This window comes from Dermacentor silvarum, chromosome 6, assembly GCF_013339745.2.
Source record: "Dermacentor silvarum isolate Dsil-2018 chromosome 6, BIME_Dsil_1.4, whole genome shotgun sequence".
Taxonomy (NCBI): domain Eukaryota; kingdom Metazoa; phylum Arthropoda; class Arachnida; order Ixodida; family Ixodidae; genus Dermacentor; species Dermacentor silvarum.
The window spans coordinates 80,664,411-80,683,550 of NC_051159.1; the positions used below are offsets into that span (position 1 = coordinate 80,664,411).

The 19,140-nt window shown below is 42.7% G+C and overlaps 1 protein-coding gene across 1 annotated transcript in view; it reads right to left on the minus strand.

The window, feature by feature from the left end:
* LOC119455662 (DNA polymerase epsilon catalytic subunit A-like) overlaps positions 1 to 19,140 on the minus strand; it is a 94,153-nt gene that overhangs the window by 16,042 nt on the left and 58,971 nt on the right. The window contains exons 33-41 of the mRNA XM_049668934.1: positions 17,441 to 17,547; positions 16,272 to 16,400; positions 14,458 to 14,624; positions 10,758 to 10,918; positions 9,690 to 9,865; positions 8,528 to 8,642; positions 6,466 to 6,719; positions 4,979 to 5,063; positions 1,337 to 1,540 (exon numbers count right to left, since the gene is read on the minus strand). Of these exons, the coding sequence (XP_049524891.1) occupies positions 1,337 to 1,540; positions 4,979 to 5,063; positions 6,466 to 6,719; positions 8,528 to 8,642; positions 9,690 to 9,865; positions 10,758 to 10,918; positions 14,458 to 14,624; positions 16,272 to 16,400; positions 17,441 to 17,547 (1,398 nt within the window). The remainder of the gene's footprint in view (positions 1 to 1,336; positions 1,541 to 4,978; positions 5,064 to 6,465; positions 6,720 to 8,527; positions 8,643 to 9,689; positions 9,866 to 10,757; positions 10,919 to 14,457; positions 14,625 to 16,271; positions 16,401 to 17,440; positions 17,548 to 19,140) is intronic.

The window sequence follows — 19,140 nt, forward strand, 5'->3', positions numbered from 1 at the left end:
TGCCATGCACAATGTGTTGCATGGTCATTTATGCTAAAGCGTCATGGCAAGGTGGAAGAAAGTTCATGAAAGGAAAAACTGTCATCCACCCGTATGTGTCCACTCGTATATGTATGTGACAGAAAATAATGTCTCGCTTGTATTTTATATAATGTGAGAGGGGACATTTACAAGACAGCATGTGTTCATGCACCTTTGCAAGCATTCAAAGGCTGTTTGTAATAATTTTCCCACATCTCACTCTTCATGGAGATGCTACATCACCGAAAGAGCAGACTCGGAGACGGTCGCCGCTTGCAATAATATGCGCTGCGTCATTGCAAAGCTGGCAGCCACAACCATGGTAACACAGTAAAAAGGAAAATCGAAAGAGGACACTTCGAATATTACTTGTTGCTTTCATTTTCAGCCCACAAATAATTTATCAAGCATTTTGCACAACTATACAGTTTATCTTAAAAATTAGTATGCCTCCAACAGTTGGGATCACATTGAGTGGGCTGGGCTAGCTCGATGTGATCTCACCGGATGGAGGCATACCACTTTTTAGTAGTGATCATAATCACGCATGGTTGGAAGGACATGAAAATTCAAGGCTTCATTGGTCTGGCTTAGTCTTCCATACCCACTCTGTGTTGGCTCAGTCCACATTAGCAAGTTTACGAAACATGAGATTTCATACAAGTCTACAGTGGAAGATTGACAGTGACTGCGGCTATGCTGAAAGTCCCAAGGACTACAGCGACCCTGCTCTACACAAATAACACAGTTTTGGCCAAATAAGAAGGCTCCCTGAAACATTGTTTTTAGTCATGGTCTCTCAAGTACTGGTAGACACTAGGAACACTATGTTTCTGTTCAAATGTATGGGTTATGCCTAGAGGTTGAGAGAATGAGCCTGGCTGTATTCCCAATTAATAAAGAATGGTGCATTCAGGAGCTTTTGGGGTTCATCATTTGTAATCCTGCATTGACAGATCATGACATTATCGTGACATCGCAACTGAAGCAGCAAAGCACTGTCTAGGGTTAGCACTGCCCTTATTCACCTGTGAAGATATCACATGTGCTGTAAGCTTCTAAGCTTGCAGACAAAAAGCCAGTAGCAACTCAAATCAATGAAAATCACATGACGTCACACAATGAAGTCATTGCAGTCTCATCTTGAGCAAGCCTGGACTTAAATTGCAATTTTCTCTGCTAATATAGGTAAGGGATTTTTCTGAGCTGAGCACAAGCTTGCAGAGCTATATAATAGTAATGCATTGCTCTAGCCAGATTAAGAGTTTGCCTTGCAGTGTCTTTTTAACAATAGGAGGAGGCAGGAATGTCCTACCGGGTCCAGCCAGAGGAGGAGCTGCCAGGCGGCACGCACAGACAGGTCGAGGCTGTGGAAGAGTTCACGACCACGAATGCCGTTGATGACATAGTCAGCATGGGCAAGGCCATCTGGCAGTCGACGACGCTTAGTACACAGCACCAGTCGGCTTGTGCTTCCATACACTACCACCATACCCAGGCGCTCAAACTCCATCACCAGCTGAAATTCAAGCCACACAGAGCAAAGAATTAAAAGGGGCTGACATTTGGTTACCTTACACAGACACACATTTCCATCAGTTAAAAAAAATTAACGATCGATTACGATACTCCCTAATGCAAAATTTCAGTGCAGCTCTATACATGTTTTCATTTCGCGATGTATTGTCTGGCGCAGACAATCTGTCCAGTGCAACACGTTGCAAACGGAGTGAAGTGTGGCACGACTGCCTCACTAATCTGGAGATCGTGAGAGCCAGCGTGTGGATGACGTGTGGGTGACGCGTGGGCGCAATTCACAGCAGCCACTGCCGACAGGCCTACCAGACAACACACGCTACTTTGGTGCTATCCCGTAGCCCTCGTCGCTGCACTAGGCTTTTCTTCTTGCGCTTCCACCATACCCTCCTCTGCTTTCTGCCTCATGGTTCCGCTGAAGCCTCCTCTCCGCTTTCCTCCTCGCGCCTTTCATCCCCCGCTGCGCTCTACGTTAGCTTTAAACTTTCACTGTGCTCGTTCGCTCAGTTACGCCACTGCCTCTCGCCACAGGAACAGTCGTCTAAGAGCTGCACTTTAAAATAAGGAGGCTCATTAACTTTTTTATATACGCTGGTAAAATGTGTTGCACCGATCTTGCATACACAAATTCCAAGAAAGTAGTGCGAATATATTTCAGGCACTTTCATTACTGCATTCTAATATGTATACCACACTTCTTCATTCATACGGAAATTTATCTGAAACAGACTGAATAAATACAGTCGACTTCCATTTATTCGACTCTGACGGGACCGACGAAATCGATCGAATTATCCAGCAGGTCGAATTAAAGAAGATGTAGAAAAAAATGCCAAAATACACCTTTGATTCATTTGGCATTATTTTGATTTGTAGCTATGGCGTTGCGTTGCTAAGCACGAGGTCACGGGATCAAATCCCGGACATGGCGGCCGCAATTCGACGGGGGTGAAATGCAAAAACACCCGTGTACTGTGCATTGGGTGCACGTTAAAGAACCCCAGGTTGTCAAAATTAATCCAGAGTCCCCCCACTACGGCGTGCCTCATAATCAGATCGTGGTTTTGCCACGTAAAACCCCAGAATTTAATTTGGCATTATTTGCCCGATTCTAATATGCCCCAGAATTGAACGCACGCACACTTTCTGTGTGTTCAAAGTAGAAAACTAATGTAGAAATGACATTAAAGCTCTTAAATAAAGTAGAAATCTAATGCACACCCAATTTTTTAGTAAGAAAAGTGTAGCATGCCTCCGATTCTGGCTATAAGAAAAGAATGAAACCAGCGAACTTTACCTAAACAGAATAGTAATTTATTTACACCTAACGTCCACCGCCGTCAGACCCAGAATTCACTTCATTGCTGTTTATGAACAAACCACACGTCCTCCGTATAGTTCATGGTGCGTTTGATATGCTGGATTTATCAAACGACTCCTCAACAATTGTAAACAGGATGGTGGACTACACCTAGACAAACCACTTCGCTAGTTTGTCCTGCGATGCATGCAATATTCCAGACCGCCAAAAACATGTGAAGCGACTTGTTGCCACTAGCTTAGCATGTAAAATAACTTATCCTTCAAATGAGCTTTTGTAATAAACACTGAAAGTGGATCATATCCATGTCATCAATCAGGTAATCGAGAAATCTGCGGAGTACAATCAACCTCTCTATATGGCTTTCATAGATTATGAAAAGGCATTTGATTCAGAAGAGATACCAGCAGTCATAGAGGCATTGCGTAATCAAGGAGTACAGGAGGCATACGTGAATATCTTAGCAAACATCTACAAGGATTCCACAGCTACCTTGGTTCTCCACAAGAAAAGTAGAAAGTTACCTATCAAGAAAGGGGTCAGGCAAGGAGACACAATCTCTCCAATGCTATTCACTGCATGCTTAGAAGAAGTATTCAAGCTCTTAGATTGGGAAGGCTTAGGAGTGAGGATCAACGGCGAATATCTCAGCAACCTTCTGTTTGCAGATGACATTGTCCTATTCAGCAAAAATGGAGACAAATTACAGCAAATGATTGAGGACCTTAATCGAGAAAGTGTAAGAATTGGGTTGAAGATGATTATGCAGAAGACAAAGATAATGTTCAATAGCCTGGCAAGAGAACAAGAATTCAGGATCGCCAGTCAGCCTCTAGAGTCTGTAAAGGAGTACGTTTATCTAGGCCAATTACTCACAGGGGACCCTGATCATGAGAAAGAAATTTACAGAAGAATAAAATTGGGTTGGAGTGCATACGGCAGGCATTGCCAAATCCCGACTGGGAGCTTACCACTGTCGTTGAAAAGAAAAGTGTACAATCATTGCATTCTACCGGTGCTAACATATGGGGCAGAAACTTGGAGGTTAACAAAGAAGCTCGAGAACAAGTTAAGGACTGCACAAAGAGCAATGGAACGGAAAATCTTAGGACTAACGTTAAGAGACAGGAAGAGAGCGGTGTGGATCAGAGAACAAACGGGGATAGCCGATATTCTAGTTGACATTAAGCAGAAGAAATGGAGCTGGGCAGGCCATGTAATGCGTAGGATGGATAACCGATGGACCATTAGGGTTACAGAATGGATACCAAGAGAAGGGAAGCGCAATTGAGGTCAGCAGAAAACCAGATGGGGTGATGAAGTTAGGAAATTTGCAGGCGCAAGTTGGAATACGCTAGCGCAAGACAGGGGTAATTGGAGATCACAGGGAGAGGCCTTCGTCCAGCAGTGGACATAAATATAGGCTGATGATGATGACGGTATGCAGACCTTGGCCTACTCTGATTAAAGTTTTTAGTACTTTAGTACTTTTTAGTACGAAGGACAGGCCGAAAATAGGCATTTTTGATGGGATGACGTGTGTTCAATGCATTTACTGTTTCCTAAGCTCCGCCGAGACAGATGCTGCCACTATAGAGGTCGCTATTGGAGTCACCAAATCTGGCAAAAGCCAATTTTAGAATCGAAATAACAAATCTTCGGGCCCATAAAGATGTATAGGCACCAGCCGGGGCCTTCCATCGAGATCAATTCAACGGAAAAATCTAATTAACTGGAGTAAATTTAACGAAAGTCTACTGTATTACAAATTTCATCAGAGCAAGAAAATTTTATTTCAGTATTTTAAGTGAGCAACGACTATGTATGCACTGAGATTAAAAGTTTTCTTAGGCTGTTGATGGGGCTACAGCTCCCACAAGATATATATTAAACCAACGTCTGTCTCTATATGTTTACTTCTGAAGCAGAAAAATAAAAAGCTTTAGAAGCTGTATCATTAGCAGTCTGTGATTACGAGAAATAAGGGCATATGAATTGAGATGATGAATGAGCATAGTTAATGCTCACACAATCAAAATTATGCCCCATGACTACCGTGACCTTCCAGAAGAACACAAGAAATGTGTTGGAGTTCCTCACCTGCGTGAACATCTTTTTCATGAGGTTGTTGAGAATCCTTTTCAGCACAGGCTCGTACAGTAAGGCTTGCGAACTCTTCAGCCATCTAAGAATGTCGAGAAAAACGAGGATAACAAGAATTCTATGCACCAGCACTACTTAACACAACAGTAACAAAAAAAATATGGCCACGGTGCACACTTCATGCAATTTGTGCCTACAAATAGAGCAGATGGCCGGGTGTTCATTTGTCATATGCACTGTTCACTTCTTGTAGACACTGCGAGTCATTTACATTAATGTCATCATCATTTTCTCAATGTCTGTACAATTAACTACTGGTAAGAAAGCATTATTTTGCAAACAGGCCATGGCTTGGCATGCACAGTTCTTCCAGCCGCCAGTAGCTTCCGCGAATAGCTATCGAGCCTTTCCGAACTGCCATGGAGCGCACCCCACACACTCACATGTTCTTTTTTTTTTATTGTGCTCTGTGTCATTATGTGCCTCACTGGAAAAAAAGAGAAGGCAACCTTGTGCCACTAGTTGTGGGCAAGTGACACGCAATCAATGATGGTACTATTGGGTTTGAAATCTTTTTAACTTTCATGCTCGTATAATGCTGCGATGCTACCATATAAGTAGCATCTAGTAAGTGAATATCACACTATAAAAAAACACATAATTGAAATAATTACTGTGCACTGTTGGTTCCTTTGTCATGATCCATGTATAAAATTTGCGTAGCTTGCACTGGAGGCGATTGGCTAAACAGACAACGGAGCTGATGGGCACCCAGCTAGTCCTGGCTTTTGGGCTAGGCTACCAAGTCACTACCAAGTCATCCCCAGCATTTTCCGAAATTTATTGATTATTGATCAATTATCAATTAGCTATTGATTGGCTATCGCAACATATTGGACACATATTTGGGCTAGGCTAAGCACTGCCAAGTCTTCCCAGCATTTTCCAGAATTTATTGATTATTGATCGATTAGCTATTGATTGGCTATCGCAAGGCATTGGCCACATATTTCGGCTAGGCTAAGCACTACCAAGTCATCTCTAGCATTTTCCAGAATTTATTGATTAGCAATTGATTGGATATTGCAAGGTATTAGCCACGTATTTGCGCTAGGCTAAGCACTACCAAGTCATGCCCAGCATTTTCCGGAATTTATTAATTATTGATCGATTATCGATTAGCTATTGATTGGCTATCGATGACTGACTAAGCTTAAGTAGTCCCAACCATGCTTAGCTAGACTTAGCCAGGCTCAGCTTCGCTAGTTCACAGGGGTATGTGCCATTGCGCTTGGACCCTTTATGCACTGCCTCCAGCATCAACCCACAGATTCTGTCTACGACAGACAGATTACGCTCGGCATAAACAGCTCCGCTGTTAATAAAAAGACCTGCACAGAATGCTAATGAAGATAATTAAATCCATACTTCTCTATGTGTATAAGATACAAATTAAATAAATAAAGAAAGGACCAAAAAAGTACCGAAAGACATGAGCCAGCTGGTAGTCTGCAAACACGTTGCGATAGATTGCGACGTCCCGCATCCAGCCTGCCACCATGGCTCGAAGCACACGGAAAGCACTGGCAGAGAGGGCCACGTCGTCGTAGCTGGTCAGTGATGGGTTCGCACCCTGCTGATGCCCACCCACCATGCTGTCTAGCGAGACACTTGCTCCACCACCAGAATCAAAGGCAACACTCGAGCTCACTCCTTCCAGCTCTGTCAGGTTCTGAGACTGCAAAGAAAAAATTTGATTGATTGATTTCCCTTATTTGTGTTAGAGGCCACTAGCACCTTAATGCCTTAAGCATATCACTACACCTACACTGTTTTACTTTTTCTCAGTGACTACTTTTCACCAAATCATCACTGTTCTCAACATATCACATGGCGGAAGACATGTATTACCGTGTCTAAAATTTATTTAGTGCTGTCACCAATCTTATAGTGAAAGAGACTTGTATAATCAGATTGCGCACGTGATGTGAACAGTGTCAGACATTCTTGAATGTACATGAGTATCAGCAATTACTTTGAAATGTACAGTTTTATGTGTACAAATAGCGGACGAACTCAACCCATGAGTCTACATTTGACAAATGTGCTTGGCCCTAACGTGATTTGAGTGCTGCTTGTGTTTCTTTGCACACAATAATGAGCTCTACCATATTTACCTGCATAATGAACTCGCTTTTTTCCCCGAATAATATGCGCAAAGTTGGGGGGTGCGTTCATTATACGGGGTAAAATTTTGAGTGATTTTTTTTCCGCAGCCACCGCTAAAAAAATCGTAGTTTCGCCCGAAAGGTGAACCACCAAAAGCGATAGCAAATGCATAGACAGCTATATGAAGTAAGGATAGTAGTTTTATCGGCCGTATAATCTTGCGAACATTCGCTAACTAACTAAATTAACAAGCATGGTGTCAGAGCACACAGACAAACATGAACTCATCACACTCAATGTTCGCGGACACTCGCTGTCAAAACGCTGGTGTGAGGAAGCGCGGCAGCAACAGCGACCGAAATTACCTTCGTTCCGTGTATCGCTTCAACGCAAGCTGAGCGGCGAGAATGAATCCCGCACAAAGATATAAGCCGCTGTCGCACCTAGACTCAGCCCCCAACGCAGATTGCTTTCAAGAAAGGGTGCCTGCGGCTATGCAATGAGCAGTGGCTGCGCTGCCCCCCCCCACCCCTCCCTCTCCTCCCCCTGGCGCTATGCGCACGACGGAATATGGCGCGTTTTCTCCTCACTTTCCTCCCTTAAACGCGGGAGATTTAGCCACGATCGTCAGAGCCGATGGCAAAAATGCGCCTGGAGTGTCCATTAAATTGCTATCACAATGAAAGCAGGAGACACACAGTCCAATACAGCGTCCGACACAATCGTACCCGCCAGACACCATATCAGACGCCGAATCGTACCATGTCTCTACTACTTCACGGCGGCAAGTTCAGAGTACGACTATCACTATGCGAGGAAAAGAAAAAACACACTTCTTGATTGGAAAAGTGGGGGATGCGTTCATTATGCGAGTAAATACGGTATTTCTAACTCACACTTTTGGCAGTGTTTGGTCATTCACCATTACTACATGACAATATGGCGCAACACAGAGCATAAGACATCATGCATGTAGATAACTCAAGCACAAATAAAGATGTTTTACACGCATTTATATACAGGACTGTCCCTTTACTCTTTTTTGAGACTAAACAGACTCCAGCCACTGCTATCTGAACTGCCGCATTTGATAGTAGCAGGAAAATCCTCTCTTAAGCTCTTAGCACAGAGCGTCACCAAGTTAGCAACGTTGCAACAAAGGATAGACTATAGGAAGCAAAAGTAAATGAAGTACATACAGTGCTAAAACCTCGCTGAAGTGGCAATTGACATGTAGTACAATTGGGTTCATTTACAAATCTGGCAAAGACACATGAATACCTGAATCATGTTCTGGGCGTCAAAACAACTACAGGTACATTAAGACAAATTGCCATGCTCTCCAAGGTTTCATTTGTTAAAGTTTTTCATGCATACCTGAAGTATGGTAGTCACAGCCAAGCCATTGAGATCCATCTCAACACACACCGTGGTATAGGCTCCTGGGTTGTTGACTTCAGAGACAGATGCCATATCCGCTTCAGCTAGGAGGCTGCAATGGAAATCTTTCATTCGATGCAATCCAAGATAGGCAAGATTTGCAGCCTATAAAACCCAGCAACTTGATGCGTCACACAGGAAGCAAGAGTGCTAATGTGAAGGGTGCCTAGAAAAACATGGAGCTGCTGACCAGCTGTTGATACAACTGATATCTATGGAGTGTATTATCTTTTATGCACAAGCTTTAAGCAGTGCTTGGTTGACTTCTGTTAACTTGTGATTAGATTTTTGCTTTAGTGTATACAGAAATATTATCACGTCTTTCTGTGAAGACACGAATTTCTATGAAAAACTAAGATTTGGCCTTTAAATGAAATTTTCGTCATTAATGCAAGTATCTGAAATTTTCGCTATGCAAGTATCTCATCAATGAAACGAACTCTTAACTTACCTGATCTTTCGTCACACCGCAGATATTCCCGTCTCTCCCTTTTTCACAAAGTTTTTTATTTGAACCCCCTTTTAAAAGAAACCCTTCTTGCCCCTCCGTCTTATATTTCGTCCTGCACTGACCACAGCCTCAAAGTCCCTTTGTGCCACACAAACCGGTGCAGTGACTCATTCATCCCTAGGACAAGCACGGACTGGAATCACCTTTCCACATCAGTCACACTCATCACCGACCCTTACCAACTACCAACAAGACCGCTGTTCAGAATGCCATTCGTTAATATTTTTTGTTTGTATTTTTACTGCATTATTTTTTGTTTTTGACTCCACTCCTTTCTGTAACACCTTTGGGCCTTGAAGGTATGTGAAATAAATAAATTAAAAAATAAGTCACTTTTTCCTACTGAGGAAGTGTTGTGAGAATCCCAGTGAAATAATCCACCGGTCTAGCCTGAAATAATACTTTTTTAGTGTCCCTTTGAAATGCGCAAAAAAAGTGCGAAATGAAGCAGGCTTAATTAGTGTGAAATAACCAACATGCCAAGTGAGGCAGACTCTCTGGTATGGGATAGTGCACCCCAACACTACATTTCAGTTACATTGTCCAGCTTCTGTACGATAAAGCCCACGCTTTGAGCCTTGTCCTCACCAGTTGTCATCAGCTTCTTTGCCGCCCAAGTCTGGCCGGTCTGTCTCCGAGCACCAGAGGACAAAGTTTTGCCTCTGCAGGTGACGTGCGTAAAAGAGATCGCAACCAAACATGATGGCATCCCTTGGCAGGTTTCCCAGAGGCACGTGGAAGTAGCGACACTGTTCCAGCATTGTCTGCAGAGAAGTCAACACGATCCACATTTACTGAACGCGCAGAACACCTGTCTTATGTTGTGTACCATAAACAAGCTGCACACAAAAAGTTATTCAAGGGAAATAGTTTACTTCAGCAGGTATTGACACTGCCACAAGGGATGTTTCGGGCTACAGCCAACACATCAGCAAGAAGACTTGTCTTTGTCAGTAGGCCCTGATGAAAACAAGTCCTCTTGTCGAAATGTTTGCTCCAGCTCGAGACAGCTCTCGTTCAACCAATACTGATCACTTCAAGTCTCCATCTTCCCGTGAACATCTTGTTTGTAGCATATTGGGCATCGTTTGTACTAAGCTATGTACTAGCTATTAGCTATGTACTTTAGGGACCCAAAGATTACTTGTGCACTTACATTTCTCTTTCAGTACGAAGCGGTATGTAATTCATCAATCTCGAACATTACTACAAAACTTCAAATCGTATGCATTACCACGTGCTGCCAATATGAAACAAGCACTGCCTTCATGCTGAAAGGTCGCAATTAAAGCAAATAAAGTCAAGACCAGAACTATCACACAGTCCAGCTCAAGCATCATTTGAAAAAGTTCACATCATAAAATTTAGAAGGCCTTGTTAAGCCTTCCTCCACCTTGCAAAATTCCGCAGAACTGATTTGCCCCAAAGCCTTGTTAAGTTCCTGTGACATAGTTGCTGGATGCAATGGCTGCAAATGGAACAATGTCCTTGGGTCTGATTTCAGCAGCTGCACACATCAAAATATGTGCATCAATGAAGCATTAACTAAAGCAACTTCAACAGTTAACATACCATTAAAATAGTTTCTAATTTGAAGTGTTGAAGTAATGAGCGTAGATGAGGCATGAAATAAGGCAACTTGTACAGTTAACGTACCGTCAGAATAGTCTCTACATTGAGGTAGTGCCTAATCATGGCTTTGGCCCCAACTCGCTGCCATTCAAGCACACGATAAAGGTCCTCCTTGTCATCAACATGCATGGGTACCACGGGAAACTCGAAAAGACCAGGCATAGCCGACTTCAACTCCTCCAGGGCTGTTGAAGAAAAGAAAGCATAAGAGAATCAATATTGCTAACAAACTTTTTTCAATGTTCAGAGCAGTTAGCTCGAATACGTTATGGTTATAAAACTCACACTTAGAGCTCTGCACGGGCCCGGGCAGGCCCGAAAGCCCGGGCCCGGCCCGGCCCGCGGGCCGGGCCGGGCCGTCCGAAGCGTTTTTTTGGCGGGCTCGGGCCGGGCCCGGGCTTAAAGCCACGGGCCCGGGCCGGGCTCGGGCTTAAAGCCACGGGCCCGGGCCGGGCTCGGGCCCACTCATTAAATGATTTAAGTAGGCCTTCGAGCAACTGTTATGCATTGCATGGTTCAATGCATTCTGTGCCAAGCTGAAGTCACACGTGAAAAATGACTGTCATCATCATCATCATCCTATATTTATGACCACTGCAGGACGAAGGCCTCTCCCTGCGATCTCCAATTACCCCTGTCTTGCGCTAGCTGCTTCCAACTTCCTCCTGCAGATTTGGTAACTTTATCACCCCACCTAGTTTTCTGCCGTCCTAGACTGCGCTTCCCTTCTCTTCGTATCCATTCTATAGCTCTAATGGTCCATCGGTTATCCATCCTACGTATTACATGGCCTGCCCAGCTTCATTTTTTCCGCTTAATGTCAACTAGAATATCGGTTATCCCCGTTCTCTGATCCACACCGCTCTCTTGACAGTATATCTTATCGGATGACTGTATATCTTATCGAAGAAAATAGTAAAACAGATGATGTTCTCATTTTAACAGCCGAGCTGTTTCAGCCGGGCGCAATGTGTCTGCTGAATCCAAAAAAAGTGTGCCGATCCTGGTAGCAGTGTAGAAAGGGTCCAAGCGCAATGGCACATACACCTGTGAACTAGCGAAGCTGAGCCTGGATAAGTCTAGCTAAGAATGGTGGGGACTACTTAAACTTAGTCAGTCATCGATAGGCAATTGATAGCCAATCAATAGCTAGTCAATAATTGATCAATAACCAATAAATTCCGGAAACTTTTGTAGGTGACTTGGTAGTGCTTAGCCTAGCCCAAATACGTGGTGGCCAATATCTTGCGATAGAAAATCGAAAGCCAGTAAATAGCTAATCGATAATCAATCAATTATAAATAAATTACGGGGAATGCTGGGGATGACTTGGTAGTGCTTAGCCTAGCCCAAAAGCCAGGACTTGCTAGGTGCCCATCAGGTCCGCTGTCTCTTTAGCATTGCGCAGGCAGTGCTACGCTATTTTTATTTTCCACAAAAACAAACATTGTTTCCGCGTAAGGAAAAATAAATTATACAAAGAACCACTCCTTAAACCATTTCCATGTTACCGCTTTTGCGATTGCACTATTACCAGTGTCGATACTATTGCATTATTTTAGCGCTAAGGCCAGTTACTTTTGTGCTTCAATGCATAAAACAGCTTTTTCCTCAAAAAGTTAACTGGAACGCCCATTCATTTCGTCGGACACGTTGAAAATTAATATGTCGAAACTGGTTCAGTCCTGAGAATTCATTCCAAGTGGATACACCTTGCGAACTCAGCGGCTATAATTCGTAGATTGAAAGATGTGCCGTAAAATGAATAATTAAAAAGTTAATTAGCGTAATTATGTTAAATATTAAATTACGCGATTTTACCATCCATTAGGCCAGCCGCGTCAGAATTAGCTTGGAACTACATAAAACAATTATCCTCCTTAGAGCGTCGTCGCATTATAGCGAACACAAGAAATCCTGAGAACACTCTATAAGCATCAGTCATTAATACATAACCTACAATTCCCTTTGAACAAATACAAAAATGTCGATCATTTCAGTAAGAAAGAACTCAGCCCATACGTTGGTAGCTTGTAATATATCTGATGTGATTATTATTCTGCCTTCGTGTATGGCTCTGAGTATATAATGTACATCTTGTTTCGTTTTATTAGCAAATGTTAATCTTGTAAAATTCAGTCTCATGCTATGTTGTATAGCTGGTGTTGCCTTGTTTTGTATAGCTAGTATTGCTATTGTATATTTTATATAGGCTGATGATGATGATGATTGCTATTGTAGTGTGGTTTAAAATGCATTCTGTTAAAACTTTTCCCAATTCTCTTAACTCGCCGTGACGGAAATATTCTGTTTTTCCGTTCATAACTATTTCGTCCGTGAGGAATTCCAGCGACAGCTGGAATTCCTCACGTACATTGGAATTCCACGTACATTGGACAGTTTTCACGTACATTGGACAGCTGGAATTCCTCACGTAATTCCAGCGACGCTGGAATTATTGTACATGTGCGCACACTGTTTGCTGACGTACTATTGCCTTGCCTGGTGTTTTGGGTCACGTCAAGCTACGTATGTACCATTTATTCCAAAATGACCGTCAAGCATGTAAATTGGAGAATAAATTGATTTGATTTGATTGATTTTGTCGGACACTTTGAAAATTATTATCTCGAAACTGGTTCAGTCCTGAGAATTCGTTCCAAGTGGATACGCCTGCGAACTCAGCGGCTAAAATTCGTAGATTGAAAGATGTGCCGTAAAATAATTAATGAAAAAGTTAATTAGCATTATGTTAATTCTTCAATTAGGCGTTCTGTTTTCTCCTGGAAGTAATGACCGCCTCATCGAGTAGTTTAGATTAAGGATTATTATATAATTGTGCAATCTGCAACAGGCAATTTTTAAAATTTGGTTCAGCTAAAATGAAACACCCTGTATATTTGCATACTAAATGACATCATAGAACCATATCGTACAAATCAAGGTAAGTGCATGGACACCAGCGGAAAAATAGCAGCACAGGCAATGGGCCGGATTACTGTCGTTGCCGTGGGAGAAACAAAGATTTCGGCTTTTTATTGCTTATATACTGCAGCTGATTAAACCTCGAGAACGTGAGGCTGAAAGATACGGTACAATCTGTAAGTAAAAAAAAAGATTTTTTTCTCTTACAGGCCGGGCCTGATCATGCACACGCGGGCCCTAGCTAAGCTTAGTAATGAACGCCCGGGCCCGGGCCGGGCTCGGGCTCTGTATTACGGGCCCGGGCTGGGCTCGGGCCTTGTAAAGCGGGCCTGGGCCGGGCTCGGGCCGAAAAATCCGGCCCGTGCAGTGCTCTACTCACACTTGGGCAGAGAGACAGTAATGAAGAGCCCATGTGATTACTATGGCTAACTGATTTCAGCACACCCACCGTGGTGGCTCAGTCAGCTAAGGCTGACTGAGCACTGAGCCACCACAGTGTTGCTGATCTCGTGCACTGCTGAGCACGAGATCACGGGATCGAATCGCGGCCGCGGCGGCCGCAATTCGATGGAGGTGAAATGCAAAAACACCCGTGTGCTTGCGTTGTAGTGCATGTTGAAGAACCCCAGGTGGTCAAAATTAATCTGGAGCCCTCCATTACGACGTGTCTCATAATCAAAACTGGTTTTGGCACGTAAAACCGAAGAAAGATGAAGAAGAAGAAGATGATTTCAACGCACAACAAAAAACATTCCAGCTATAATGGAGCTTGAGAGAATCAAGTGGACATGAAACTCACCAACACAGCTCTGTACAGCAACCATGGTTGGCCCCTTCTTTTCATCTCGATACAGCGCTAAGCTTCTCTGTATGGCTCGATGCACCATGCGGACATCTGTTTCCACTCGAACCTCAAACGCATAGCCATCTTCAGGAAGTAGGTCAGCTGATGTGCCTCGTTCGATCCTGGAAAGGCATTAGACTTAACTAAATTGTTTACGATGACTAAACAAAACATGGAATGCTGAAACCTGTAAATGATCTTCAGACCTATAGCCTAAGACTATTTGAAGTTCAAATGCACACACTTATAGCAGCAGTATTGCACGCTTAAATTTTAGTATAGTCAAACATAACGAAGTGGCATTCCAACAAGAAAATACTTAAGTTATATCCAAGATTAAGCGTATATTTGTTCCACACTGATATCAGCGAGAGAAATTTTACATTTACTTCATTATATCTGATATTTCATTAACCTGTGTTCAATATATCAAGATTTTACCGAAATTCAGGATTTATGTGCACTAAGTCAAGTAATTTTGTATGCTCAATGTTGCATAAAGTAATGGAGCCAGGTTGAAATGTGTCTTCCATTTCATTTTTCCCATGCTTAGATGCAATGTAGTCACCTGTTTCACTCAAGATAACTTACAACTAAGTGTCATCTGCAGCCAACGCAAGAGTAAAAAAAAAGAAGCTACTCTCTCAGTGAAAGGAACGATGGCACTTTTTGTCACTGTAGTGCCACAACAATATGCATGCCATGTATCATCAAAAAAGTAGCAGGCAGTGCCACCATACTCCTGCTGAGAAAATCGACAGTTTTAGTTTGGCATAGCCACTCACAACATCTAAATCCCAATTTATTCTGCAACCAAATGGGTAATTACTGCATCCTAACATTGTATTGAACAAAACCCACCACGAAATGCAACCTCGGCATGTAATGTGAATGCAAACGAGTCTGTGGTTGAGCCAGAAGGGCCATATATACATAAATACCTTATTTACGCATCATATTGTACATTGCACATACAGAAATAGTTAAGAGGAGAGGTTGCCAAATAATTAACAAACAAGGAAAGCCTCGGTCAGAAGCGGTGAGCAGAGTGGAGTGGAGCTGGGAGAGGAGAGTGTGAGAGTGAGTGGCAAAGTTTGCCGACTGTGCCATGACTGTCTACCACACAGCCAACATGTGATACTGGTAAATGCTAGAGGAAGGACAACAGAGAAACAGACAGGAAGTCTCGAGACAACCTCCATAAGTGCCAATGTACCACTAAGTTGTAACCCCACAGTGCCACTTTGTCCTGAGAACACACAGATAATATATAGTTTTAGTTTGCCAGGTATTCCGATAAACGCAGTCGGCCTGGGCGTTTTGCCAGACGGGCGGAGGCATATACATGAGCGGCCTGCACGGTGCAACCACCTGGTGGCGCAGAGCTCAACCAGACAAACAGAGCTAATATTGCAGTAACCAAGTGTATATAACTTTGCTGCTGGTGTAAACTTTCGGCACCAACAAGATTAGGCCGCTGCTGAAAATTTCTCCAGCAGCGCAGTAGAATGCACTTGATTACTGCAATATTAGCTCAGTGTTTGTCTGATTGAGCTCTGCGCCACCAGGTGGCTGCACTGTGCAAGATATTACCATTTGCGCCTCCGCTCATCTGGTAAAACGCCCAGTCCACTTGCGTTTACCCAAATACCAGACACGCTAAATATGTTGGATGGTAGATGACAGTGCTCTCAATACAAAAGCCAGCTGGTAAGTGTAAAAAAAAGAAACAGAAGAAGAAGGAAGAAAATAAGCTGCCTTCAACTCACTTGGCTTGGCGCTCAGCCTTGTACAGTGTGCTCATGTTTGGCATCTGGTTGGAGCGCACTGTATCCACAGCAAATATGACACTTTTCTTGAGAGGTGGCAGGAACATACCAAACATCATCTTTTGGCCACTGTATTACAAGCACAATAGTACAATAATACCATGAGTGAGAAACAGACAACATTCCAGACTAAGTCTCTTCAAGCATTTTCGAAACTAACCTTTTCGTTAATGACTTTTTTGAATGTGAGCTCTTCAAGCAGTCAATCTACAGAACCCACAGTTCATGGCAGGGAATTATCTGTTTAGTTATTTTGACTTCCACGTTCTGCCTAATTTTATAAACTTCGTAAAGTATGCCAACAGACATGGCAAACCTGTGTAGATTTCTACTTCAGCTCGATTTTCTGTACATGCTGCCACCCAAAATGGATTATCCAATGAGTAGATCATAAGAACAGATACAATAGCACTAAACAACAGCCCGATATTCAAAAGCAAAATACAACAAAATAGTACATCAACTATCTACAGTTACTAGGCAGTGCATCTAAAAACAAATTGAGCAGCAATGTTCTAGTTGCATCAGATTGAGAATTCCAATGATAAAAGGTTTGGAGAAAGAAAGTGTACTTGAAAGTGACAGGTAAAATCCTTAATAGCACTTATCAGATGCCATGTACTGTTTTCCACTGCCATTTGCACGTAATACTTCGTGCAAACTGACTAACCAGGAATTTTTTTTGCTACATGGGCATGGGTGTAGTCGTGCATATGCAAATCTACAACCTACGCACAAATCTAAAACAGCCGAAACTGCAATTTTTAATTTCCCCACACCCTTCCTTTTGTTGCAAATATTTCAAGTGACCTTGACAGAAAATAGAATAACCTTTCCATGGTATTACATTGACAATGTGCTGCTGAAATAGGATGTGCTGAAGAAAAACTATGAGAAAGATGAAGCATCTATGGCTATGTTTACTCCTCGCTCTTACCGTTGCTGTCCAGACAAAAACTAACCCAATTTCATTCTATTTGCAACTAAGAGCAAGATAAACAAAAGAAAAAATGATAGAAAGGCAAGAGAAGTAAACTGCAAACACTCCTGATGTCACTACAAAACCACTTGCAGACCATGCAAGGGCATGCAACTGTGGTTACACTTACTCGACGTGATGGTAGAGGTACAAGTACTTGAGGGTACCTGGCTGCAGGTACTCATGCTGAGCCAGTGTGCCAAACTCCAGATGTCGAAAGTTGAATGTGTCAGTTTCCTGAAAAGATTAGGCAGGCACTCGTGTTATTGAATATGCTGCCATTACTTAAATGTCACCATCATCATGATCACATTTTTAAGTGCACTGCAGGATAAAGGCCCTCGCCCAGTGATTTCCAGGTGCTCCCTATCCTGAGTTGGCTGAGTCCATGAAACTTTCCAGCTCATCTTTCGCTGCCTTTTACTGCATTTTCCTTCTACTGGTGCTCATCCCGCACAAAAATGCAGCATTCTGTTACTAGGTACTTTAGGTAATTCCACTGTCCTCCTTCCCCCCTTTCTTCTGTACAGCATGGGACACTAAATTAAAACAGTATGATCATCGGTGCAGTGCTCTTAAGTAGCCCAATTTTACTCCAGCCTCATTGTTGGAGTAGTTTAGCACAGCTGTGGTTTGGGTAATGTGACTACAAATTGCTTTGCCTTGCATCCTCTTTGTACTCTATTCGTTTGCAATAGTGCTATAAAGAATTGACCAATGTTTCGACACCAAGCTCTAAAATTGAAAAAGAATATGTGTACGCTTAGGTGCAGACACATATTTTCATTTAACAACAGATATCACAGTGGAATAGCAAGTTTCGAGCACAGCATGTCCACGTGTACTCAGAATGGCAAGCTCATACAAGTAATCAGTCAAATTTGAAAGTATATTTTCACCACACACCTACTCAAGCATTCAAAGCTCATTAACCAAGGCAGTGCTTGCCTACTCAACAGCAGTCTCCAACAAAAGTCTCACAAGTAACACTGTTCACAATATTCAATCAAGTTTTCATTGCTCATAGCAGTAATCAGTCTATTTGACAATATATTTTTTTTGAGTTGGGCGAATATCAATTTTTTCTAGTATGAATAGTAACTATTGAACATCGAATCAAACAGTCCAATGCAGACACATATATTTACAGCAAGAATATTTATTTCGGTATAATTAGGTACCATGCTTGTACTGACTAGTGAAAAAAGAAAGCTACCATATATACTCGCGTAATGAACGCACTTTTTTCCCCAAAAAATTGAAGCAAAGTTGGGGGGTGCATTTATTATGCGGGGTAAATTTTATCGAAACTTTTTCGAAACAGCAAAAATTGAAAACTAAGGCGGTAATTATTTGAAAAATGCATTAGATAACTTATCTTTGCAGTAAAAATAGACGTAAGCTATTTGCAAACCGTAACATCATTTTTATTGCACTTCACCACGCATCAAAACAAACAGACCTGTCGTCCAGGTTGCTGGTCGCTTCATCCACATTGTGGTTCCTCAACAGTTCGTCCTCGCAGGCGCTCCCGGCCGTCAGCCGTTATTCTTTTTTAAAATTAAACTGGGGTTTTACGCGCCAAAACAACGATCTGACTATAAGGCGTTGTGGGGGCTCCGGAATAATTTGGACCACCTGGTGTTTTTTAAGATGCCTCTCAATCTAAGTACACAGGAGTTTTGGCATTTTGCCCGAATATCGTGGGCGGGACTCGATCCCGTGACCTTGTGTTTAGCAGCCCAACACCATAGCCACTAAGCAACCACGGCGCAAGCATCACGTTGAAGCGCTGCTTTTCGGCATCTGTTTGGACAAGCATGCTGTATG